The sequence below is a fragment of the Nyctereutes procyonoides genome, unplaced genomic scaffold, assembly GCF_905146905.1.
Source record: "Nyctereutes procyonoides isolate TBG_1078 unplaced genomic scaffold, NYPRO_anot_genome, whole genome shotgun sequence".
Taxonomy (NCBI): Eukaryota; Metazoa; Chordata; class Mammalia; order Carnivora; family Canidae; genus Nyctereutes; species Nyctereutes procyonoides.
Window position 1 is genome coordinate 47,794,300 of NW_026575142.1, and position 25,908 is coordinate 47,820,207.

Genomic DNA, 25,908 nt, shown 5'->3' on the forward strand with positions numbered 1-25,908 from the left:
AGAGAGAGAACCTCAAGCTGTCTCTCTCTCTCTTCTCAGCCCGATGCTGGGCTCAGTCTCATGATCCTGAGACCATGACTGCAGCTGAAATCAAGAGCTGGATGCTTAACCAACTGAGCCACCCAGGCGCTCCTGTTTTTAGTAAACTTTTGAAGTTAGGTTTTTGATTTTAACAAGGCTATGTACATGTTTATACAGAGACTTAAGAGTATCAGTATTGTGTAATATTTTTCCCTTTGTTTTTGTGTGCACATATATTTATTCATACTAGCATCAAGCAGTGTTATTTATTATTACTTCACAGTGAAGAACGAATGTCATCATGTCTGGAATCAAGCGAACAATCAAAGAAACTGACCCTGATTATGAGGATGTATCTGTGGCTCTTCCAAATAAGCGGCATAAAGCAATTGAGAATTCAGGTAAAAATTCACCTGCTTTAGGAAATTATTTATTTTTTTGAGGTATGCTTTCCTATAAGATTTACAGGAACTAAAACAAAATGTATTTCTCCTGTTTCGTATAATTTGAAGAGGGATTAATTAAGTGGTCTGTCAATAGCAATACACCCTGTGTGTTGAAAAAGGCCAGGAAGACAATCATGTAGACAGTGAAAGTGTCAATAATGAGACTGGCTCTAAGTTTTAGCTATCATTGTATGTGAGGCATAACCATAAAATCTTATAATATGTATGCTGCAGTGTGGTAGATGATAATGGGTGGTATATGGATTAAGGTTTTTTTATTGTAATAGTTGTATGTTATTTTAATGTCTGTTGGAAAGATGATGATCTTATAAGTTTTGTAGTTGCATGACTTGTTACATAGGATAAGGCTAAAATTATTTTAAAATATTATGTTAATTAGATGTTTCATATGATTCTCAGATGTGGTGTAGGTAACAACGATGACATATGAGTGATACAAATTTGGGAGTTACTGATGTAGTTTAACCTCTGCACTTAGCTGCTAGTAGTTTAGGCTCAGAGACATTAAATTACTTGCCCAAGATCATGTAATTAATTAGTTGAAGAGCAAATCATCAACTATGTTTCTGTAGCAACCCAGAATATTTTAAGCTATCTCAAAAAAAGTTGCTGAATTTGAGTTTTTAAAACAAATTATTGCTGAAATTCATTACTATTTATTTAAATAATCAATGTAAGTTAATACAACTGGTAAAAAAGGCATCCAAGTCATAAAGTGTTGTAGCTCCACAAAGATTAGTGCCCCTAGAGTTGAGGTGGTGAAACAAAATTCCTTTCTCTAAGTGCAGTCAAGACATACATACCCTCCAAAAGTCTTTTGGAGCAAAAATTATCAAAGTCTAGTTTCTTTCCTTTCCTTGAATTTCCTTTCCTTTCCTTGAATTGAATTTCAAGTAATGAAAACATTTCACAGCAACCTTTCCCTTTATTCAATTATAATTCTATTTTTAAGGAAATTATTTCCTTTCAATAAGCCAAATAAATATGAAACTTATGTCCTTTACTCCTCAAATGCATCATATGCCATAACTTATTTAATAAAAATAAGAGTAGGGAAAACTGTTTTAGTAAACATCATAATTTCTGTTAAGATCCCAGATAGTCTGCCTAAGCAGGGACAGTTTTTCCTACTGAGGAACAATTTGCTCTTCCTCTTGATGTAGGTAGTGCCTGCCTAATCCCAAACCATATTTTATTTTTCAGAATTTTGCTGAAAGTAGATTTGGTAGGATGCTTCTTTTTGCTTATTTTGTTTTGTTTGTTGGTTTTGTTTTTATTCATTCCATGAAAGATTTAATTTAGAAAAGTTTCTTTCTGAGGAGCTTATGACAAAACCGCCTTCAGTGATCACAGTCTCTGACTTCATTCTCCCCCAAGAGTATCTGCTGGTTTCTACAGACAAGGATATATATATATAGTTATAGTAGAAAATACTCTTTTTTTCATAATGACAAAAGTCAGTCATTTCCATTCATGCAGACATATCCACAAGAATGCTCACTTATATCATTATTGGTTTGAAGTTGCCAGATTAATGACCTATGTTTTACAGGGAGAGAGTGACATGGGTATCAAGGGGTCCAAATTTTCTCTGCAATTTTTCATATACTCCGAAGCATGAGTGAACATCATTTTTTTCATATTACACAGAATCATTTTTGCAAAATTCCAAGTTTTTCTTTTTTAAAGATTTTATTTTTAAGTAATCTCTACACCCAATGTGGGGCTTGAATTTACAACCCCAGGATCAAGAGTCACATGCTGTACTGACTGAGCCAGCCAGGTGCCCCCAAATCCCAGGTTTTTCAAACAATCATTTGGCTCCCTTGTATCTGATATTTTAAACTCCAAGTTGCATATTACTTTGAGTCATTGTCATCTGAATTCTGTCACCTTTAGAGCATTCTTTTCTCTTTTTTTTTTGTTTCAAGTTTTTTTTTTTTTTTCAAGTTTTTTTTTAAAAGCTGTATTTGTTGGGGAGAGAAGGATGAGAGCATGACGGGGTAAGGGGAGAAGGAGAGAATCTCAAGCAGATGCCATGATACCGGGCTATATCTCATGCACCTTAAGATCATGACCTGAACTGAAACCAAGAGTCAGACACTTACCTGACTGTGCCACCTGGGTACCCCCTCTTGAGTTTTTATTTAAATTCCAGTTAATGTATAGTATAATATTACTTTCAAGAGTAGAGGCTTTTTTTTTTTTTTTTTTTTTTTTTTGTAAAGAGAGAATGGACAGCAAGGGGCAGAGAGAGAGAGAGAGAGAATCCCAAGCAGGCTCCACACCCAGAGTGGAGCCTCATGCAGAGTCTGATGTGGGGCTTGATCTCATGACCTTGAGATCATGACTTGAATCAAAATCAAGAGTCAGACGCGTAACCAACTGAGCCATCCAGGCGGCCCAGAAGCATTTTCTTTACTTTTGAATTCTTTTTTTGGTCACTGTTTTATGTAGTTGTGATCAGGAACTGAATTGCTTGCTAGATCCTTTTCTACAGAGGGAAGCTTGTTGCCTTCTTACAAACTGCTCTTATGTCACAGACTACCTCTCCTCTAGCTAACCCTTTTATTTTCTTTGTCTTTGGGACTATGGTTTTTCAGAGGTCACCAGATACTTCTCTCAGAATCTTAATGGATTTCTTTTTCTTATACAGTAATTTTATCTTGGTGTGATTCCAAACAAAAATTGCAAGGATACTTGTATGTCTTTTATCTAGATTAATTTGCCAGTTGTTTATATTTTTGCCTCATTGATTTATCAGTCTTTTTACCCACCCCCAAACACACATGCTCTGAGATGCGTCTGTGCATGCAGATATATATGCATATCATTCTTTTTAAATCATTGGATAATAAATTGGAAACCTGTAAATGTAGGTATATTTCTTAAGGAGATTCTCTTATGGTAATCACAGTACTATTATCAGAAGCAGGAAATTTTAACATCCATTACATTATGTAACATCCAGTCCATATTCAGGTGTTACCAGTTTCTCAGTATTGTGTAAATATTTTACCTTCTCTAGGATCCAGTCCAGGATCACACATGGCATTTTGTTGTCATCTCTTTAGTCTCTTTTAATCTCAACCTTTCTACCTTTCTTGACTCTAATGTGTGAAGCATGTAAGCCAGTTATTTTGCAGAATGTCCTTCAGTTTAGGTTTCTTTGATGTTCCCTGTAATTAGATTTAGGATTTTGGCCAAAATGCCTTTGAGTGATGCATGTCAGAAAACACAGGAAGTCAGTTTGCCTCCATATTAATGATTTTAACTTTTCATTATTGGTTGAAGTGACGGCCACTAAGTTTATCCACGTAGAAGTTATCCTGAGTTTCTTCTATTGCATACTGACTTAAGACAGTCACTGATTAATTAGACCTTGGATTATTTTATGTTCTTTGTGCAGCTCGAGATGCTGCTGTGCAGAAGATCGAGACTATTATCAAGGAACAATTTGCACTTGAAATGAAGAATAAGGAACATGAAATTGAAGTCATTGACCAGGTATAATGGTGATAAAAAAACAAGGGGTGCCTGGGTGGCTCGGTTAAGCTTCTGTCTTTGGCTCAGGTCTTGATCCCAGGGTCCTGAGATTGAGCCCCACTTTGGGCTCCCTATTCATCAAAGGGCCTGCCTCTCTCTCCCTCTGCCACTCCCTCTGCTTGTGCTCTCTCTCTCTGTCACATAAATAAAATCTTTAAAACAACAACAACAAATCTGTTGCAAAAAAAAATCTGTTGAGGTAGAATGTTGATTCTCATCTTTGCTGTTCTTTCTTTCAAGATTTACTTATTAGGGAGAGAGAGTGCATGAGAGCAGCGGGGAGGGGCAGAAGGAGAGGGAGAAGCAGACTCATCACTGAGCAGGGAGCCAGATGCAGACGTGGGGCTCAATTCCAGGACCCTGAGATTATGACCTGAGCCAAAATCAAGAGTCAGATGTTTAACTGGCTGAGCCACCCAGGCACAATCCCCCTTCCTGTTCTTTTAAAAAGAGTGTTCTCATTTTGGAAAAAAGGCATATGCCTTTTTTTTCCTATAAATGAAATTGCAGAAAAATATAATGAAAAAAATTACTTGAAATTCCATCCTATAAGGAAATACCTTTTTGCTCTCTGCTCAGTATTTTTGTGGACATTTCTCAGTGATTATGTATACATATACATAAATATTACATATTAACTTGTCTATATTTGTAAACATTGGCTTTTGTCATTCTTTTTTTTTTTTTAATTTTTATTTATTTATGATAGTCACAGAGAGAGAGAGAGGCAGAGACACAGGCAGAGGGAGAAGCAGGCTCCATGCACCGGGAGCCCGACGTGGGATTCGATCCCAGGTCTCCCGGATCGCGCCCTGGGCCAAAGGCAGGCGCCAAACCGCTGCGCCACCCAGGGATCCCGGCTTTTGTCATTCTTTTAAAAAGTCTTTTGCCCATTTGATAGGTGGAAATAGTCATTTTTGTTTGCCTTTCTTTGATTATTAGAGAATTGAGCTTTCAGTCCTTTGTATTTCTTATTAACTTTTTTATAGTTTACCTCTTATGTCATTTCTATTTTTTAAAGTAACAGGTTAACATTTGTTTTTAGCGACTGATTGAGGCAAGAAGGATGATGGATAAACTTCGTGCCTGCATTGTTGCAAACTATTATGCTTCTGCAGGACTTCTAAAAGTTTCTGAGGTAAGTTTTCCTCATATACAGTCATTTCTGGCTATCCATATTTGTTGTGTGAAGGGGAAATTAGTGTTGATGTGAAATTCCTGCTTTTGAAATGTTCTTATATTGACCTTTGGAATTCAAGAAGCCTTAGCGTACCTTCTTGGAAAATACATAAACTGTCAGTAATCCTAAGTATCATTTTTTCCTTTATTTATTTTTTATTTTTTTACTTAGAGAAAAAGCACATGTGCCTGGGATTGGGGAGGGGGCAGAGGGAGAAAGAGAGCAAGAATCTTACGCAGGCTTCAAGTCCAGCTTGGATGCTGATACAGTGCTTGATCTCATGACCCTGAGATCATAACCCGAGCTGAGATCAAGAGTCGTACATTTAACCAACTGAGCTGCCGGGCACCCCTACATTTTTTCCTTGATATTAAATCCTTCTCCAGCTAATATTTAGCACTGTTCCTAGGCTTGTAGATACAAAGTTGAGTGAGACCCTATTCTAACTTGCCTTATTCTTCATTTGATTATGGTTGGCTTGGAGTAAGTTATAGATAGATTTTCTTAGTGAACAGCAATTTGTAGTTTCAGTAGATACACCCTATTCAGGAAACCCTGATTTTTCCCTCAATTTTTATGAAAAATTTCAAATACACAGAAAAGATGAAATAAGCACCCATTTATGCATCACTTAGATTCACTATTTTAATGTTTTGTCATCTTTGCTTTATCCATCTTATTTTTCTGTAAAATATTTGAGAATAAGTTCCAGGCATCATGACACCTCACCCCTAAGTACTCAAATCATGTATTTCCTACAGGATATTCTTCTATGACTTTTTTTTTTTTTAAGATTTTATTTATTTATTCATGAGAGAGGCAGAGAGAGAGAGAGAGGCAGAGACACAGGCAGAGGGAGAAGCAGGTTCCATGCAGGGAGCCCAATGTGGGACTCGATTCTGGGACCCCAGGATCATGCCCTGGGCTGAAGGCAGGCGCTAAACCGCTGAGCCACCCAGGGATCTCCTTCTGTGACTTCTTGATATTATTTGATAACCATTCCATATTCAGATTTTCCTAGTCATCCTCAAAATATTTTTTAAAAGTGATTTTTTGACATAGGATCTAATCAAGGTTCAGGATCTAATCAAGGTTCATGGGCTACATTTGGTTGTTTTGTTTCTCTAGACTCATTTTATCTGATCACCCCCCCCCCCCATAATGTGGACTTATTTAAAGAGATCAGGCCAGACTATCCTACATTTTGGGTTTATTTTTTTTTTCATTGGGTTAGTCCCTCATTCCCTCTATTTTTCTGTAAACTGGTAGTTGGGTATAAAGATTTGGTTAAAATTAGAGGGTTTTGGCAATAATACTTCATAGGTGATGCTGTATATCTTATTGTATCAAATCAGGAGACCTAGTAATCAGGTTGTCCTACTGTTTGGGATATTAAGTGTAATCACTTAATGTGATTGCTACTGGATCGCTCCAATTATAAAGGAATGTATTAGAGTTGAACTGAAACAGAAGTGTTTCTTCTTGTTTGAGATTTTGATAATTTCAGCATATAACTTTTGTTCATTTTTCATTCAGTGAGAATGGTGGCAGGGCTGGGGAAGGTGTGATGCCATACTGGTTTACATTGTTCCCTGTGGTTTTTATGGATAAGAAGTACTGTGTTTTGGCTTTCATGTCATCCTATATTGCTTGAGGGTACCTGGCATTGGAGATACTCCCATGTTGTCTTAGAGAGATCTGGAGCATTATTTGAATTTAATCTTAGAGGATAGATGGTTGTTTCTTCTACCACAGGAGTTTCCATAATACATACTAGAGTCTTGAACTATTTTTTAGAGCTACTGTAACAAATTACCACAAGCTTCGTGGCTTAAGACAAGAGGAATTTATTGTCTCATGATTCTGGAGGCTAACAGTCCAAAATCAAGGTGTTACTGGACAATGTTCTCTCTGAAGGCCCTAGGGAAGGATCCTTCATCACCTTCTCCTACCTTCTGGTAGTTACTGGCAAACCTTGGCATTCCTTGGCTTGTGGCTACATCAGTCCAGTTTTTGCCTCTATCTTCACATGGATGTTTTCCCTCTTAAGTGTCGTCACAGTTTCTCTCTCTCCACATTTCCCTCTTATTAGTAAGCCCTAATCCAGTATGAAATCACCTTAACTTGATTGTATCTGCAAAGACTCTATTTCCAGATAAAGTCACATTCACAGGTTCAGGGTGGATATGAATTTTTGGAAGACAACTCTTCACCCAGGGTAGATTTTAGTGTCATCTGTTACGTGGCTTGCTATCAGATTCAACAAAATGGATATTACAGGCTAGCAACTGTATGACGTGGGACTTGTAGCAACTCTGTTTGTAGGGCTGGTTGTCCATTTAATGTTTTGTTGTTGTTTTAAGATTTACTTATTTATTTATTTATTTATTTATTTATTTGAAAATGAGAGCACAGCAGGGATTGGGGAGCAGAAGGAGAGAGGAACTTAAGAGAGAGGAACTTGAGCCGACTCTGCTTTGAGTGGGAGCCTGGCATAGGGCTTGATCTCATGACCTGAGCTGAAGCCAAGAGTTAGATGCTTAAATGATTGTGCCATGAGGCAACACCCTCCCCCCACCTTTTTTTTAAGTGATTAGCAGTTCTGAACTGTGTTATTTGGTAGTCTAGAAGTAGACTGATATTTTTTTTCCTGTTATATTTTGATTAGTGTTTATTCAAGGATATTGAGGTGTAGTTTTGTCTATTATTGTCTACTATTTAATTGTTTTTAATTTTCTGTAACAAAATACATCACAGCTCTAGAAAATAACCTTTATTATTGAGATTCAATAATTTTGTTACTTTGAAATACTAGTTTCTGGCTCCTTTCTTCTCACTAAATTATGTTAATTGCACAGTTTTTAAAAGCTGGGCTTCCTGGGAACTGTCGAGTGTATCTCATTATAAGAGAATACACTGTATTTTGTATCCAAGTAACAAAATACACAAAAATACTCCAGGCTTCAATACTGGACTGATGACAAGCTTTATATGTAAGTATTAATCATTTTAAAGCATTCTGTACTACATTTTGTGGGAGCCATTTTACCATATACATTTTTAAAAATCTTTGTATCTTTTATAGTAACATTTTATTTAGAGCAATTGATGTGTTAAAGCAGTGTGAGGCTTATTTTTTTTAAAGTCAAATCTTTCCATAATTCACTATATGTTTACCTTTATATTTCGTTTCAGAAAACTTGCACCTTTTAGTGTTAAGACCTCCACATAATTATCACTTTCTACCTTTTGTTTGGTTTGGCTCAGATTACATTAACGGATTTGGACTTCATTTTGTGGTTGTGGGAAGATTTTTTTTTTTTAATTTTTATTTATTTATGATAGTCACAGAGGGAGAGAGAGAGAGGCAGAGACACAGGCAGAGGGAGAAGCAGGCTCCATGCACCGGGAGCCCGACCTGGGATTCGATCCCGGGTCTCCAGGATCGCGCCCTGGGCCAAAGGCAGGCGCCAAACCGCTGCGCCACCCAGGGATCCCTGGTTGTGGGAAGATTTTGAAGAATTTTAAGCATGATCCCTAAATAGATAAGGGTTTTGGAAAATTAAGATTTTACCTACTTTTAATGGATTTGATTAAAAGTTTGTTTTGCTTGCTTTCATTTTTGCAGGGATCAAAGACTTATGATACAATGGTTTTTAATCATCCTGCTATCAAGAAATTTTTGGAGTCCCCATCTAGGTCATCGTCACCTGCCAATCAGAGATCAGAGACACCATCAGCCAATCATTCAGAAAGTGATTCTTTATCTCAACATAATGACTTCTTATCGGACAAAGACAATAATAGCAATATGGATATAGAAGAAAGACTCTCAAACAACATGGACCAGAGACCAAGCCGAAATACTGGAAGGGTATAGTTTGATGGGTGGGAGGGAGACGAGAAGGGAACTAGTATTTATTAAGTATGTACATGTTATTCCATTTCACCTTCATAGGAACCCTAAGAAATAAGTTAATTATATCCCTTTTGGAGATGTGCTTTATGTTGCATTTGTCCACAAATATCAGAACTGAGAATTAAACTGAGTCAGAACTGTGCCCTGCACAACTCCTAGAGGCAATCCACATGGATAGGAGAAAAACCTTGAGGAATTGGCAATTCTGTGACCTTATCCAAGGTCTTTCCATTTTGTCATGTTTGTTCTCTCTTCAGCATTTTGCCTTGTGAGACTTTAATGCTTTAATAACTGGGGGAAACTTGACAAGTAATAAATAAAAATGAAAACCATTTATTCCTCTTTGATCCTGCCAGATTCTCATTTGAATTCCCATCTCAAGCTGCTCTGTACTTCTTGTTATAATATTTGGCTGTAGGGCAGCCTGGGTGGCTCAGCGGTTTAGTGCCACCTTTAGCCCAGGGCGTGATCCTGGAGACCCGGGATCGAGTCCCACATCAGGCTCCCTGCATGGAGCCTGCTTCTCCCTCTGCCCCTCTCTCGAATAAATAAATAAAATATTAAAAAAAAATAATATTTGGCTGTAGAGCCCTTGTTGGATTATTTTTCTCAGCCAGGTGTTCTATGATAGAGGAATCCTCTTCAGTTTGTTTTTCACGTATTCAGACATCAAGGATTTTATTTATTTTGATAAAAATCAATTTAAGAAATTTTCTTTTTATAAATTCATGTGTTCATTTTTGAAAAATTTAAACTACAAGAAAGTAAAAAAGAATAGAAAAGTCATAATGTCATCACCCAAAAATGAAAACTCTTATTAATGTTTGGATTTATTTGTTTCTTACCAGTACTATTTCTGGGCAAATACTGCATGGTTTTTTGGGGTGGGGGGTTGTGTTTATTTTTTTAAAGGTTTTAGTTTTAAGTAATACCTGCACCCAATGTGGGGCTCAAACTTAACAACCCTGAGATCAGGAGGTCACATGTTCTACTGACAAAGCCAGCCAGGCTTAGTATTTTGGTTCTGTTTAATTAAAAAGAATTTAGGTGATACAGGTTATAGGATTTTGAAATTTACCATCATGTATGTAATATACATGTTCATGTTTATGTAACAAATATTTAGTACTTACTATGGTGCACTTCTCTGAGAACTGTATGAAACAATCATGTGAGGCAGGTACTATTATCCTTATTTTATTTTTTATTTTGTTTTTAAGAGAGAATGGTGGGAAGGGGCAGAGGGAGAGAGAGAGAATCTCAAGCAGGCTCCACACTGTAGAACCTGATATGGGGCTTGATCTCACAACCCTGAGATCATGACCTGACCTGAAATCAGGAGTGGATGCTTAACTGACCCTCCCAGGCGCCCCTAGGGTTTTTAAACATTTTTTAAGTAGTCTCTACACCCAACGTGGGGCTGGAACACACAACTCACAATCCCTAGATCAAGAGTCATGTGCTCCACCAACTGAGCCAGCCAAGTGCCCCTGTTATCCTTATTCTATAGGTGAGGAAACTGAGACAGAGAAGTTAAATAATTACACAAACTTAAAGATCTAGTAAATGGAAGAGCCAGGATTTAAACCCTGGCAGTCTATCTCCATAGTCAAACTTGAATCATTTATCTGCATTACTTCTCATTGAAAAGTTTTTAATAATATAGAATGTTAAAAAGAAAGTAAATTCCATTGATCCCTTTCCCCATTCCTGTTTCCCAGTGGTAACCATTGTAATAGTTTCTTGTATATCTTTCCATATCCTGTTTGCATATACAGCACAGATGTGTATGACTGTTAAATATATATATGTAAATATATGTATACGTGTGTGAGTATATATATATATGTGTATACATATATATATATATATACTCATGGAGTTATAATGAACATTTTATGTAAGCTAATGAAAAAAATGGTAAAATTACTCTTTTATGTTCTTAGAGGTACCATAAAGCCAGAGAACTTTGTATTTAAAAAAAAAATGAGTTGCTTCATACATACCTTGTATAAATTTTTGTGGTTTCTGTCTATTAGAAATTGTCCAAATTAAAAGTGAAAATTGATTATGATTTCTTTCAGGACATTGCTAGTATTACTGGCTCTCATAAAACAGAGCGGAATGCTGATCTCACAGGAGATGAAACTTCACGACTTTTTGTAAAGAAAACAATAGTAGTGGGCAATGTGTCCAAGTGAGTATCCAGTATTCTCTCATTTTTGGTTATCCATTTATGTTAATGCTCTGGCATACTTTTATTATCATAGTATTACTGTAGGAAGAAGCCTTAAGGGTTTTTCCCCCAAACTCTTAGTTGTTTTAAAATAAACTAAGGTCCAAAGACTTGAAACTGCCTCAGTGTATCTGCTTGTCTTTGACATAAAGTAAAATTGTACTTGGTAAAAATTTCTAAGACATGAGCTTTTATACAAATGGAGTAATCTCTGTACTCCACATGAGGCTGGAACTCCCAACCCTAAGATCAACAGTCAAACATTCCACCAACTGAGCCTTCCAGGCACTCCATATACAAGTGGTATATTTTATCAGGCATGTTAGGGTGGATAAATTTAGAACTTTTGACTTTTTCTGACCTAGTTCTATCCTTCGGGGCCTTAGCTAGTTGCTAAAAAATGTTTGTTGTCCAAATTGAAATGTTTTAAATTTTTGTTTTTTAAAGATTTTATTTATTTATTCATAAGAGAGACAGAGAGAGAGAGGCAGACAGGACTCCAGGATCATGTCCTGGGCTGAAGGCAGGCACTAAACTGCTGAGCCACCCAGGAATCCCCTAAATTTTTTTTTTTTAAAGATTTTATTTATTTATTTGAGATAGAGTGACTATGAGAGAGAGCATGAGCAGAGGGAGGGGCAGAAGGAGAAGCAGACTCCCCACTGAGCAGGGGGCCCAATGTGGGGCTCGATCCCAGGAACCTGGGATCATGACCTGAGCTAAAGGCAGATGCTTAACTGACTGAGCCACCTAGGTTCCCCAGAATGTTAAATTTTTAACAAAAAGTTACAGTTCATGTCTTCAAGATAGAACTTCTCTGGGCAGCCCAGGTGGCTCAGCGTTGTAGTGCTGCCTTCAGCACAAGATGTGATCCTGGAAACCTGGGATCGAGTCTCATGTCAGGCTCTGTGCATGGAGCCTGCTTCTCCCTCTGCCTATGTCTCTGCCTCCCTCTCTCTCTCTAGAGAAAAGGGGGAAAAAAAAAAAAAAGAACTTCTCCAAGCTGAAGGACTAGCTCCTTAACAATATGATTTCATGGTGTCTTGTGGGAGGACCATCATTTTGCCAAGTATCTAGAAATGGATAAAGACATAACTCTTAAAAAAAAAAAAAGACATAACTCTTCAAATAGCATAAGAATGTTATTTTCTCACAAAGTCTTTATTTGCCTTTCTCCTCCCTCATTAGGTGTATTTTCTCTGTGTGCTCTTGTCATCTTTGTCGTATAGTCATTTCCTATTTTTATATTTTTTCTCCAAATCAGACTGCAATCTCTCTAGGGTAGAAAGTATGTCTCATTTGTTTTGTACCTTAATAGTTGGTATTCACTAAATATTTGATTGTTAAATAAGTTGATGTATTTATGAAAATTATAATAGATTCAATTATTGAAAATAAAAGGTTCAGACAGACTAATTATTTGGGGGGAAAAATCAGGTCGGGGGAAAATATACCAACCCCCCATTAATGGACCACAAATAACAAACAAGTAATACATTTAAAAATCTTAGGATAGGGACACCTGGATGGCTAAGCGGTTGAGCGGAGCCGCACCTTGGGCTCGGGACATTATCCCGGGATTGAGTCCCACCTTGGGTTCCCTGAAGGGAGCCTGCTTCTTTTTTATTTTTATTTTTTCTATAATGGCTAATTTTTTTTTTTTTATTTGAGTTCAATTTGCCAACATATAGCATAACACCCAGTGCTCATCCCATCAAGTGCTCCCCTCAGTGCCCGTCACCCAGTCACCCCCACCCCTCACCCACCTCCCTTTCCACTACTCCTTTTTCGTTTCCCAGAGTTAGGAGTCTCTCATGTTCTGTCTCTCTTTCTGATATTTCCCACTAATTTTTTCTCCTTTCCCCTTTATTCCCTTTCACTATTTTTATATTCCCCAAATGAATGAGACCATAAAATGTTTGTCCTTCTCTGATTGACTTATTTCACTCAGCATAATACCCTCCAGTTCCATCCATGTCGAAGCAAATGGTGGGTATTTGTCATTTCTGATAGCTGAGTAATATTTCATTGTATACATATACCACATCTTTATCCATTCATCTTTCGATGGACACCGAGAGGGAGCCTGCTTCTCCCTTCTACCTATGTCTCTGCCTCTTTCTCTCTGTCTCTCGTAAAAAGTCTTAGGATAATAAGCAAGGTTTCTAATAGTTTATGTGATAGTATTTAAATGGAAGCATAAAATATGATTAAGGCTATGAGATTTCTATTTTATGGATTATTTTAGAGTTAGCATGCATTTAGATAAGGGGACTCTTCGACCATGTGAAGTGTAACAATAGTATAAGACCTGTCACCTCAGAAAATCTAAAACTGCAAATCTAGATGGGCTCACTAGAAGACGGGAGAAACAGTCATTGACATTTTCAAACAATTACGTTTAAATTGTAGGTGTTTTGGTTTTTTGAAGACTAGCTAGAACTAAAATAATGGCTAATCATGGATTTTAGGTAGAGAAGGAATGATTGGCATGAGAGTTGTAAAGTCCTTTTTTGTTCTGGAAGAGGGAAAATTATTGATTTACTTTAGACTTGTTAAGAATGTTAGAGTAGCTAAGATAACTAAAAAATTAGACAGATTTAAACTTTAAAAGTAGTAAGAGGAAGGTGAAATTGAATGAAAAGGAAAAAAATCTTTTGATTCTTAAGCAGGGACAGGAGGAAGGATATGATAAAGAGAAAAAACAAGACAAATAGTATAAAATGATTTAGTAACAACAAATCTAAATATATCAACAATCATAAAAATTGCCTAGGGATTTAGTTATCTAGTTAAAAGATAGAAATTATCTTGAGATAAACAATACAGAACTAAATTTTATCAGTGACATATCTAAATACATAAAGATTGAAAGCAAGCAAATAGGTAAGATATAGTTGGCAGATACTAACCAATGGAAAACCAGTGTAGCACACTGATATCAGGCAAAATGAAATTTTAGACCAAAAATATTCATAAAGGGAAAGAGTTACTATATAATGTTAAAAGTTCTTTTCACCAGGGAGAGACAAAAATTCGAAACAACTGTGTACTAGATAAAAGTTTTTTTTTTTTTTTTAGATAAAAGTTTTAAAGTATCTAAACCAAAGTTGACAGAACCATAGGAGAAATTCTAAATAAACTAGTGTACTGAGAGATTTTATGCACCTCTCAGTAATTGATATACTCAGCAAAATACCTGTATAAATGTAAAAGACTCAAACATCATTTAACAAAGCTTGATCTAATATATACATGTAGACTATTACATGTAATAGTTGGAACATTTTTTTTTTAAGATTTTATTTATGTGAAAGAGAGCAAGAGCGAGTAGGGGAAGGAGCTGAGGAAGAGGGACAAGCAGACTCTGGGCTGAGCACAGATGCTCAACCACTGAGCCACCCAGGTGTCCCTGGGCTGAGCACAGAGCCCAACACAGGACTAGATCCCATGTCCCAGAGATCATGACCTGAGCTGAAATCAAGAGTAAGACGCTTACCTGACTACCTCTGTGCCCCTAGTTAAACATTTTTAAGCACAAAGGAATAGTTATGAAAATGGACTACACAATATGCCATAAAGGAAGCTTCAACAAATATCAAAGGACTTGTATCATGCAGACCACTGTGTTGTTGTTGTTGTTTTAAGATTTTTAAGCAATCTCTACACCCGGCTTGGGGCTTGAACCCACAACCCCAAGATCAAGAGTCGCACTGACCAAGTTAGCTAAGTGCCCCCAGACTACTTTTTGTTTTTGTAGGGTTTTTTTTGAAGATTTATTTATTTGAGAGAGAGCACGCATGAGCACATGGGGGAGGGGCAGAGGAAGAGAGAATCTCAAGCAGACTCTGCACTGAGCACAGAGCCAGATGCAGGGCTCAATCTCATGGCCCTGAGACCATGACCTGAAACCAAGAGTGGGATGCCCAACCGACTGTGCCACCCGGGCCCCCAACCCAGACTACTATTTTGACTATTTATTGCAATTAATCAATAATAGTAGGAAAACTAGAAAACTGTTTTTTTTTTTAAGATCGTATTTATTTATTTGACAGAGCACACAAATGAGGGGTGGTACAGAGGGAGAGGGAGAACCAGACTCCCCACTGAGCAGAGGAACCTGATAGGGGGCTCACTCCCAGGACTGTGAGATCATGACCTAAGCCAAAGTCAGAGGCTTAACTGACTGAGCCACCCAGGCACTCCTAGAAAAGTTTTTTTTTTTTTTTTTAAGATTTTATTTATTTATTCACAAGAGACCCAGAGAGGCAGAGACATAGGCAGAGAGAGAAGCAGGCTTCCCACAGGGAACCTGATTCAGGACTTGATTCCAGGACCCCTTGATCACGACCTGAGCCGAAGGCAGATGCTCAGCCACTGAGCCACCCACGCATCCCTAGAAAACTTATTTATGTCTAGAAATTCAAACTACTGGGACACCTGGCTGGCTCAGTTGGTAGAGCATGGGATTCTTCATCTGGGGTCATGAGTTCAAGTTCTATATTGGATATAGAGATTACTTAAAAAATATATATAAAAATAACCAAAACCCTCCAAAATCTTCTGGGGGAAAGAGGCAACACTTGTCAGTTTATGTTATGAGAGTAGCCTAACTTTTTAAATAAAGCCAGACAATTCATAAGAAAAGGAAAATTATAGGACATACACGGTTGTAAATATAGGTACAGAAATACTGAACAAAATCATTAGGAAACCGAATTTTGTAAATACAGAAATGATAATACTTTATGACCAAGACATGAAAGTTTGGATTCACAGTAAAAATCAATATAACTTGGCCCATTTTTAAGGATAACCATAGGCATAAATAAACATATAGAAGGCCATGACCATATTTTCCAACAGAATGTTTTAAGGAGGCCTCATGAAATAAAGGGAGAGCTAGAGATACTGGTTTTACCATGGTCAGGACTTAAAGGGGAATGATTTGTTTTGGTGTTTACAGGTTAAGAGACCAGTTACAACCTTCCTGGTAGCAATGAGTAGGAATTAGAAGAGTTCAGAGTTCTAGCACTCTGAAACCTGAATCAACCCAAAGGCTAGAGAGTCCCTAAACCAGTAATAAAATATGCCAATTTATTTCTATCTCATGTATCTGCTTGGAAAAGCAAGGTTGATTTTTTTTTTTAATTGCATGGTAGTAATCATAAAATAAAACAAACTTCAAGAGAATGCTTCTTAGACCAGGAAAGAAAAAAAAGAAAAATGTTTAAAAGAAAAGGATTAAATGCAAAGACTCAAGTTGCTTGGTTAAGTGATAAAGCTGTTAAAATCTTGATGGGATTAAAATTTTTAAAAATATTTTTTAGGGGAGTGGGAATATGAGCTTTCAGTTATATAATGATTAAGTCATGGAGATGAAGTCAGTTATATTGTAATAGTGTATGAGGAAAGATATGGTGAGCAAAGCATAATGTAGTATTGAATCACTGTTGTATACTTGAAAGTAATGTAACATTGTGTAAGCTAAACTTCAGTAAAAAAATTTTCAGCCTTGTTGACATATAATTAACAAAATTAAAAGATTTAAAGTGTATATAATGATTTGATGTGTATATACATTTTGAAGGAATTCCTGCCATCAAGTTCTCTCTCTCTCTTTTTTTCTTTTTTTAAGATTTTATTTTTAAGTAATCCCTATGCCCAGTGTGGGGCTTGAACTCCCAACCCTGAGATCAAGAGTCTTAAGCTCCACCAACTGAGCCAGTCAGGAGCCCTGTCACCCATCACCTCACATATTTATCTTTTTTCTTTTGGTGTGAACATTTAAGTTCTATTCCCACAGCAAATTTTACAGTGTTATCTACTGTAGTTACCTTGTTATACATTAAATCCTCAGACCTTATTTATCTCAAAGCTAAAAGTTTGTACACTTTTACCAGCCTCTCTATTTCCCCTACCCTCAGCCTCTGGTTGGTAACTGTTTTTCTGCTCTGTTTCTATGAGTTTGACTTTTTTTTTTTTCATATTTAAGTGATACCCTGTAGTATTTGTCTTTCTCTGTCTGGCTTATGCCACTTAGCATAATGCCTTCCATTTTCATCTGTGTTCTCTCACAAATGTCAGAATTTCTTTCTTTCTCATGGCTGAAGGATAATATTCCATTATATACATACATATATACATACTTAGTTGGCCTTTGAGCAATCTTGAGCAATGCGAGGATTAGGGACACCAACCTCCCTCACAGTTAAAAATCTACGTAAGGGTGCCTGGATAGCTCAGTTGATTAAGCATCCAACTTTTTTTATCTTTTTAGATTTATTTATTTATTTGTGGGGGAGAGGGGTGAAGTGAGAGAGAATACTCAAGCAGATTCCCTGCTGAGCATGAAGTCTAATGTGGGCCTCTATCCCAGGACCCAGAGATCATGAACTGAGCCAAAATCAAGAGTCAGACGCTTAACTGATTGAGCCACCCAGGTGCCCCAGCATCCAACTCTTGATTTTGGTTCAGGTCATGATCTCAGGGTTGAGAGATTGAGCCCCCTGTTGGGCTTTGCATTGAGCTTGGAGCCTGCTTGAGATTCTCTCTCTCTCTTGCCCTCTCCCCTATTCACTCACATACTCATTCTGTCTCTTAAAAAAATAAAAATCCATGTAAAATTTTGACTCCTTAAAAACTTAACTAATAGTCAACTACTGTTGACTGGAAGCCTTACTGATAACATTAACAATTGATTAATACATATTTTGTATGTTATGTGTATTATATAATGTATTCCTATAATTAAGCAAGCTAGAGAAAAGAAAATGTTACTAAGAAAATCATAAGGGGCATGCTTGGCCGGCTTAGTTAAGTAGAACATGGGACTCGATCTCAGGGTTGTCAGTTCAAGCCCCACATTGGGTGTAGAGCTTACTTTAAAAAAAAAGAATCATAAGGAAAAGAAAAGACATTTATAGTATTGTAAAAAAAAAAAAAAAAAAAAAAAATCACACAGGTGGACCTGCACAGTTCAAACCCATGTCATGTAAGCTGTATATATATGTATATACATCTTTTATCCATTCATGTTGTTATTCATTCATCTATTAATGGACATACAGCTTTCTATATCTTGGCTATTATAAATAATGCTGCTCTGAAAATGGGAGTGCAGATAGCTCTTTGATAACCCATTTTCATTATCTTTGCATATATACACAGCAATGGGGTAGTTAGCCATGGCTTGTCATATATGGCCTTTATTATTTTGAGTATATTCCCTTTATACAGTTTGTTGCCTGGTTGGGCAGCCCGGTTGGCTCAGCTGTTTAGTGCCCCCTTCAGCCCAGGGCCTGATCCTGGAGACACGGATCGAGTCTCACGTTGGGCCCCCTGCATGGAGCCTGCTTCTCCCTCTGCCTGTGTCTCTGCCTCTCTCTCTCTCTCTCTCTCTCTCTCTCTGTCTCTCATGAATAAATAAATAAAATATAAAAAAAAAGAATAGATGTTGAATTTTGTCAGGTGTTTTTTTCTGCATCTGTTGAGGCGATCATATGGTTTTCATCTTTCATTTTATTAATGTATAGATTGATTTGCAGATGTTGAACCATCCTCACATACCTGGAATAACTACCACTTGATCATCATGTGTAATCTTTTTTATGTACTATTGAATTCTGTTGCTAATACTTTGTTGAGGATTTTTACATCTATGTTTATCAGGGATATTGGCCTGTGATTTTCTTATAGTGTTGCCTGCTTTGAAATCAGGGTAATGCTAGCTTTGTGGAATTAATTTATAAGTGTTCCCTCCTATTTTTGGGGAAGAGTTTTAGAAAGAATTGTATCAATTCTTCAAATACTTGGCAGAGATCACCCTTTATGCCATCTGATCCTAGAATTTTCTTTGTTGGGATAACTTTTGATTACTGATTAAATCTCCTTACTAGTAATTGTTCTGTTCAGATTTTCTATTTCTTCATGATTCAGTCTCCGTAGCATGTATGTTTCTAGGAATTTATCCATTTCTTCTAGGTTGTCCAGTGTGTTGGCATATAATTGTTGATAGTGGTTTTTCTTTTTCCTAACTATTTATTTATTTATTTTTAAGATTCTATTTTTAGGTAATCTCTGCACCCACTGTGGGGCTCAAACCCACAACCCTGAGATCAAGAGTCACATGCTCTATTTACTGAGTCAGCTGGGTGACTGTCATAATTTATGATCCTTTGTATTTGTGGGATATTAGTTGTAATGTGTCCTCTTATCTGTTTATAATTTTATTTATTTGAGTCCTTTCTCTTTTTCCTTGGTAAGTGTAGCCAAAAGTTTGTCTATTTTGTTTACCTTTTCAGCAAAACAGCTCTTTAGTTTCTTTAATCTTTTTTCTTGTCTTTTTGTCTCCATTTGTTTTCACTCTCATCGTTATTTCCTTCTTTCTACTGATTTTGGGCTTAGTTTGTTCTTTTTCTAGTTCCTTGTGGTGTAAAGTTAGACAGCCTTCTTAGGGTAGACATTTACTGCTATAAATTTCCTTCTTAAAACCTCGGGCTGTATCCCTTAAGTTTTAGTATGTCATATTTCCATTTTCACTTGTTTTTTGTTTTGTTTTGTTTTTTTAAGATTTTTTTAATTTATTCACGAGAGACACATAGAGAGGGAGGCAGAGACACAGGCAGAGGGAGAAACAGGCTCCATGCAGGGAGCCCGATGTGGGACTCGATTCTGGGACTCCAGGATCACACCCTGGACCGAAGGCGCTAAACCACTAAACCACTCAGGGATCCCCATTTTCACTTGTCTTAAGATAGTTTTTGATTTTGTCTTTGACTCATTGGTTGTATAGTAGCATGTTGTTTAATCTCCTATATTTGTGAATTCCCATTTGTTTTCTTGTAATTGATTTTTTTTTTCTTAAAGATTTTATTTATTTATTCGTGAGAGACAGAGAGAGAGGGGTGGGGGAGAGAGAGGTAGAGACATAGGCAGAGGGAGAAGCAGGCTTCATGGAGGGAGCCTGATGTGGGACTCGATCCCAGGTCTCCAGGATCAAGCCCTGGGCTGAAGGCAGCGCTAAACCACTGAGCCACCCGGGCTGCCCATTTTTCTTGTAATTTATTTTTAATCTTGTTTTAAGTAGGAGTTGTTTTGTTAGGTTTCTAAAGAAAAAAAAAGAATTCAAGTTTCTTCCTTTTTTCTCCTTTAGGTATATACCTCCTGATAAGAGAGAAGAAAATGACCAATCAACCCACAAGTGGATGGTATATGTCCGAGGGTCTCGTAGAGAACCCAGCATTAATCATTTTGTCAAGAAAGTTTGGTTCTTTCTTCATCCCAGCTATAAACCAAATGACCTTGTGGAAGTTAGGTAAACACAGTCGAGTTATTTAATTTAAGAAATAAAGATTTATTGAACTAGAAGAGTGATTTAACTTGAGACTGTTCCCTTTAATTATTATATTATTATTAACTTTGACTTTTAGTCACAATAGACATTTAACTATTGTTCCCTCTTGCAGATGATTGTCTCCCTGAAAAAGCATTATTTCCTCCTGTTAGAATTATTGGATTTTGCTCCCCCTGGAAATAGCTAAACTTTTTTTATATAGAGATAAACATAAAAGTATTCTTGTTTTTTATGAATATCAGAATGTAATAGAATTAAACATTGGATTCTGACATTACAAAAATATTTAATGTTGAAAGTTCTCTATGATCTCATACTCTCAGAATTAACCCCAGTGATATTCTTCCTACATATATTAGCCTAGTATAGTAGTTGTTTGTTGTTCCACAAAGATGGAATGATTATGTATATGCTATTCTGAAATTTGTTTCATTTAGGTGTATTCTTTTTTTTAAGAAAATTGATTTATTTTAAAGATTTATTTATTTTTATCTTAGAGAGTGGGAGTGTGTGTGTGGGCGTGGAGGGGGCTAGAGGGAGAGGAGAGAAAGAATCCCTAAGCAGACTCCCTGCTGAGCATGGAGCCCAATGCAGGGCTCTCTCCCAACACCCTGAGACTGTAACCTGAGGCAAAATCAAGAGTCAGATGCTTAACCAACTTAGCCACCCAGGCACCCCAAATTTTTTTTTTTAATTTATTTGAGAGAGAGATGGAGAGGGAGGGGGGGAGGGGGATATCACGTGTGTGTGTGTGTGTGTGTGTGTGTGTGTGTGTGTGTGTGTGAGTTTGGGGCAGGGGGAAGGGCAGAGGGAGAGGATCTCAAGCGGACTCTCTGCTGAGCATGGAGCTCAATGCAGGGCTTGATCTCACGACTCATGAGATAATGACTTAAGCCATCCAGGCTCACCTTATGTGTATGTATTCTTTATATCTTTAAATGATGTTAAATATCACATATACATTCATTGTATGAATGAATTGTACAAGTAGTTTTGGTTTATTATCAGTGAAATTTCCTATATCCTCACCCCTCTTCAGAACATGCCCTCTACTAACTCTTTTAAGATTTTATTTATCTATTAGAGAGAGAGCATGAGCAAGGGGGAGAAGGAGAAGCAGACTTCCCACTGAGCAGGGAGCCCAATGTGGGATTTGGTCCCTGAACCCTGGGAACATGACCTAGGTCAAAGGCAGATGCTTAACCTACTGAGCCACTTAGGCATCATCCACTCCTGAGTCTTAAATAAAACATGACTATTTTCCGAGAACACTTTTCTGAGAACAGCTTTCAGGTGGCAGTTGTTTTTTTTCCTCTCACACCATGTACCATTGGTCTAGGCGTGGGGTGTGTGTATTCGTTGCATGCATTTGTGGCATCTAGACCATCTTTTCCCTGTTTCTGCCTAAAAACTGTCCACTCCTTTGGAGCATCATATGATCCTCCTTGTTGCAGACATCTGCTAATTTCCCAGTTACTACCCTCTTTCAAAAACATTTTTAGCACCTATTGTCCTAATTTCCTATTGATGTCATTCCTAAGGACTGTGACATTGATGTAGACAGCTCACCCAGAACTGATTTCTCAGTTCATTGATTTCCTCACTTTTATAATGAGGTTATTGTGGTAGTGATGTGCTGTAGAATCTAAGCTAAGGAGAGAAGGAAATTATATAAAGAGCAGTGAGAGGTAGTGAAAATTGATGTGGGTAAGAAGTGGAATTCCCAGTGAGTCAAAAAATAGTTGGATTAGGAATGGAGCTGGAAAGATAGGAATTGATAAATGGTCAGAAAATGAAATACTTGGAAATGGGACTTTTTTATCTTCATATGGATGATAGTTGTCCCAATATCCGTTTATCAGCTGATCCATCTTTTTCTTATATTTAATACTAAGTCCCATATAAGTATGGATCCAATGCTACGCTCTATTAATACTTATTTATGTACCAATATTATACTGTTTAAATTGTTTTGCTTTATAGCATATTCTATTTGGTAGGGTATATTCCCCTGATTATTATTATTTAAAAAAATTTTTCTTGGCCGTTCTTGAGAATACATGTTATTCCAGAATCAGCTTTCAATGCATTTAAGGCTTTCTTTCACTGTTTAAAAAATTTCCTTCATTTTCTTGACATATTTCACTGGATGGAACCTCAGTAAAGTGTTTGCTATTCTGTTTTATCCCAGAAGTAGAGGTTAATTGGTAAAGAAGTAATTTCATTTTTAGGCTCTCAGTGTTGAAAAAACCATGTCTGTGATTTGGTTTAAATCTATACCTGATTCATGAAACCTTTCACAAATACACTCTGTAGTTCATCTAGTCTCTCCTGGAATTCCACTGGTAACTTAGATTTGTTTTCTTTGCTAGTTTGTCATCTTCACTCAGGCATGTCTGCACATATGCTTGTGTGTACATACACACACATACAGTGTAGCTATCTTACTAAAGGTCTGTTCTTTATCCTTTAAGACATAACTTAGAGATTACTTCTTCAGATTACTTCAGAGGTTACTAAAAAAAATAAATCTTTTAAAAGATGCTGTATCTATAAAAATATAAATAATAAAAAGAATATATGTTTTAGTGTCTAGATCAATGAACGATCTCCTTATTTGGTTAAAAAAATAAAGCACATTGTCTTAGGAAAATATTTTATTTATTTATTTTTAAAAATATTTCATTTATTTGAATGAAAGAGCGCACACAAGTTGGTGGGGAGGGGCAGAGGGGGAAGGAGAAGCATACTCCCCGCTGAGCAGGGAGCTTGACGTGGGGCTTGATCCCAGGACCTCACATCATGACCTGAGCTGAAGGTACTTAACTGACTGAGCCACCTGGGTACCCCAAATATTTTATTGATTGATTCTTTTTTTTTTTTAAGTTTATTTAAGTAATTTTTTTTAATTTTTTAAATTTTTATTTATTTATGATAGTCACAGAGAGAGAGAGAGAGAGAGAGGCAGAGACATAGGCAGAGGGAGAAGCAGGCTCCATGCACCGGGAGCCCAATGTGGGATTCGATCCCGGGTCTCCAGGATCGTGCCCTGGGCCAAAGGCAGGCGCCAAACCGCTGCGCCACCCAGGGATCCCCTATTTAAGTAATTTCTACACCCAGTGTGGGACTCAAACATATGACCCAAAGATCAAGAGTCACATGTTCCACTAACTGAGCCAGTTAGGCTCCCCAAAACATTTTATTTCATATAAATCATGTGAATAAATTAAAATATATTAATCATATTCTTATTGATGATAAACATCTAACTTAACCAAAAAAGGATTAAAAACTCATTACAGGGATGCCTGGGTAGTTCAGTGGTTGAGCGTCTGCCGTCAGCTCAGGTCGTGATCCTGGGGTCTTGGACTTGAGTCCCACATCAGGGTCCCTGCAGAGAGCCTGCTTCTCCCTCTGCCTATATCTCTGCTTCTCTCTCTGTGTGTCTCATGAATAAATTAAAAAAAAAAAATCTTTAAAGAAACAAAAAACTCATTACGTAAAATCCTTAATACTTCGTGATTCAAACCAGTGCCTATTTTTTCAGTTATCACTCCGAGAATTGTGATTTATAAAACACTAACTTTCCTTAAGTTGCATGAGAGTACCATGAGCTAATAATTAACTAGGATGTGTTGTAAAGGTCTGAGGAAAATCCAAGGAAAAAAGTCATATTGTTGCTCCTTTTCAAATTTCTCTTTCATTGTATACATTTGGAGTATCTTCTGTTAATAGTAAATGAACTTTGTGAAATTTATGAATTTTCACATCATTAAAATAGCCTTTGATAGTTATTTTCTGTCTGGTTCGTGCCACTCTAACAGTATTGCATAAATTGGCTGTTATGACATACTTGAGCAGTTTTCACAACTTATCACATCATGACCACTTATCTTTTCCAAGGGCTGATTCTCCCATACGTTATTAACTACAAGGGTATGATTTTTTAAAAAGATTTTATCTATCTATCTATCTATCTATCTATCTATCTATTTATTTATTTATTTATGAGAGAGAGACAGAGAGAGGCAGAGACACAGGCAGAGGGAGAAGCAGGCTCCATCCATGCAGGGAACCTGATGTGGGATTTGATTCCGGGTCTCCAGGATCACACCCTGGGCTGAAGGCGGCGCTAAACCGCTGGGTCACTGGGGCTGCCCAAGGTTATGATTTTTAAATAGGATTTTATTTTATTTTATTTTTTTAATAAATTAATTTTTATTGGTGTTCAATTTACCAACATACAGAATAACACCCAGTGCTCATCCCGTCAAGTGTCCCCCTCCGTGCCCGTCACCCATTCACCCCCACCCCCGCCCTCCTCCCCTTACACCACCCCTAGTTCATTTCCCAGAGTTAGAAGTCTTTATGTTCTGTCTCCCTTTCTGATATCTCCCACACATTTCTTCTCCCTTCCCTTATATTCCCCTTCACTATTATTCATATTCCCCAAATGAATGAGAACATACACTGTTTGTCCTTCTCCGATTGACTTACTTCACTCAGCATAATACCCTCCACTTCCATCCACGTTGAAGCAAATGGTGGGTATTTGTCGTTTCTAATGGCTGAGTAATATTCCATTGTATACATAGACCACATCTTCTTTATCCATTCATCTTTCGATGGGCACCGAGGCTCCTTCCACAGTTTGGCTATTGTGGACATGGCTGCTAGAAACATCGGGGTGCAGGTGTCCTGGCGTTTCATTGCCTCTGAATCTTTGGGGTAAATCCCTAACAGTGCAATTGCTGGGTCGTAGGGCAGGTCTATTTTTAACTCTTTGAGGAACCTCCACACAGTTTTCCAGAGTGGCTGCACCAGTTCACATTCCCACCAACAGTGTAAGAGGGTTCCCTTTTCTCCGCATCCTCTCCAACATTTGTTGTTTCCTGCCTTGTTAATTTTCCCCATTCTCACTGGTGTGAGGTGGTATCTCATTGTGGTTTTGATTTGTATTTCCCTGATGGCAAGTGATGCAGAGCATTTTCTCATGTGCATGTTGGCCATGTCTATGTCTTCCTCTGTGAGATTTCTCTTCATGTCTTTTGCCCATTTCATGATTGGATTGTTTGTTTCTTTGGTGTTGAGTTTAATAAGTTCTTTATAGATTTTGGAAACTAGCCCTTTATCTGATATGTTATTTGCAAATATCTTCTCCCATTCTGTAGGTTGTCTTTGAGT

The 25,908-nt window shown here is 37.2% G+C and overlaps 1 protein-coding gene across 2 annotated transcripts in view; it reads left to right on the forward strand.

The window, feature by feature from the left end:
* YEATS2 (YEATS domain containing 2) overlaps nt 1–25,908 on the forward strand; it is a 113,382-nt gene that overhangs the window by 20,764 nt on the left and 66,710 nt on the right. For both annotated transcript variants that reach the window (XM_055308279.1, XM_055308280.1), the window contains exons 2-7: nt 305–422; nt 3,898–3,995; nt 5,080–5,172; nt 8,843–9,088; nt 11,218–11,330; nt 20,524–20,685. In XM_055308279.1, the coding sequence (XP_055164254.1) occupies nt 323–422; nt 3,898–3,995; nt 5,080–5,172; nt 8,843–9,088; nt 11,218–11,330; nt 20,524–20,685 (812 nt within the window). In that variant the 5' untranslated portion in view covers nt 305–322. The remainder of the gene's footprint in view (nt 1–304; nt 423–3,897; nt 3,996–5,079; nt 5,173–8,842; nt 9,089–11,217; nt 11,331–20,523; nt 20,686–25,908) is intronic.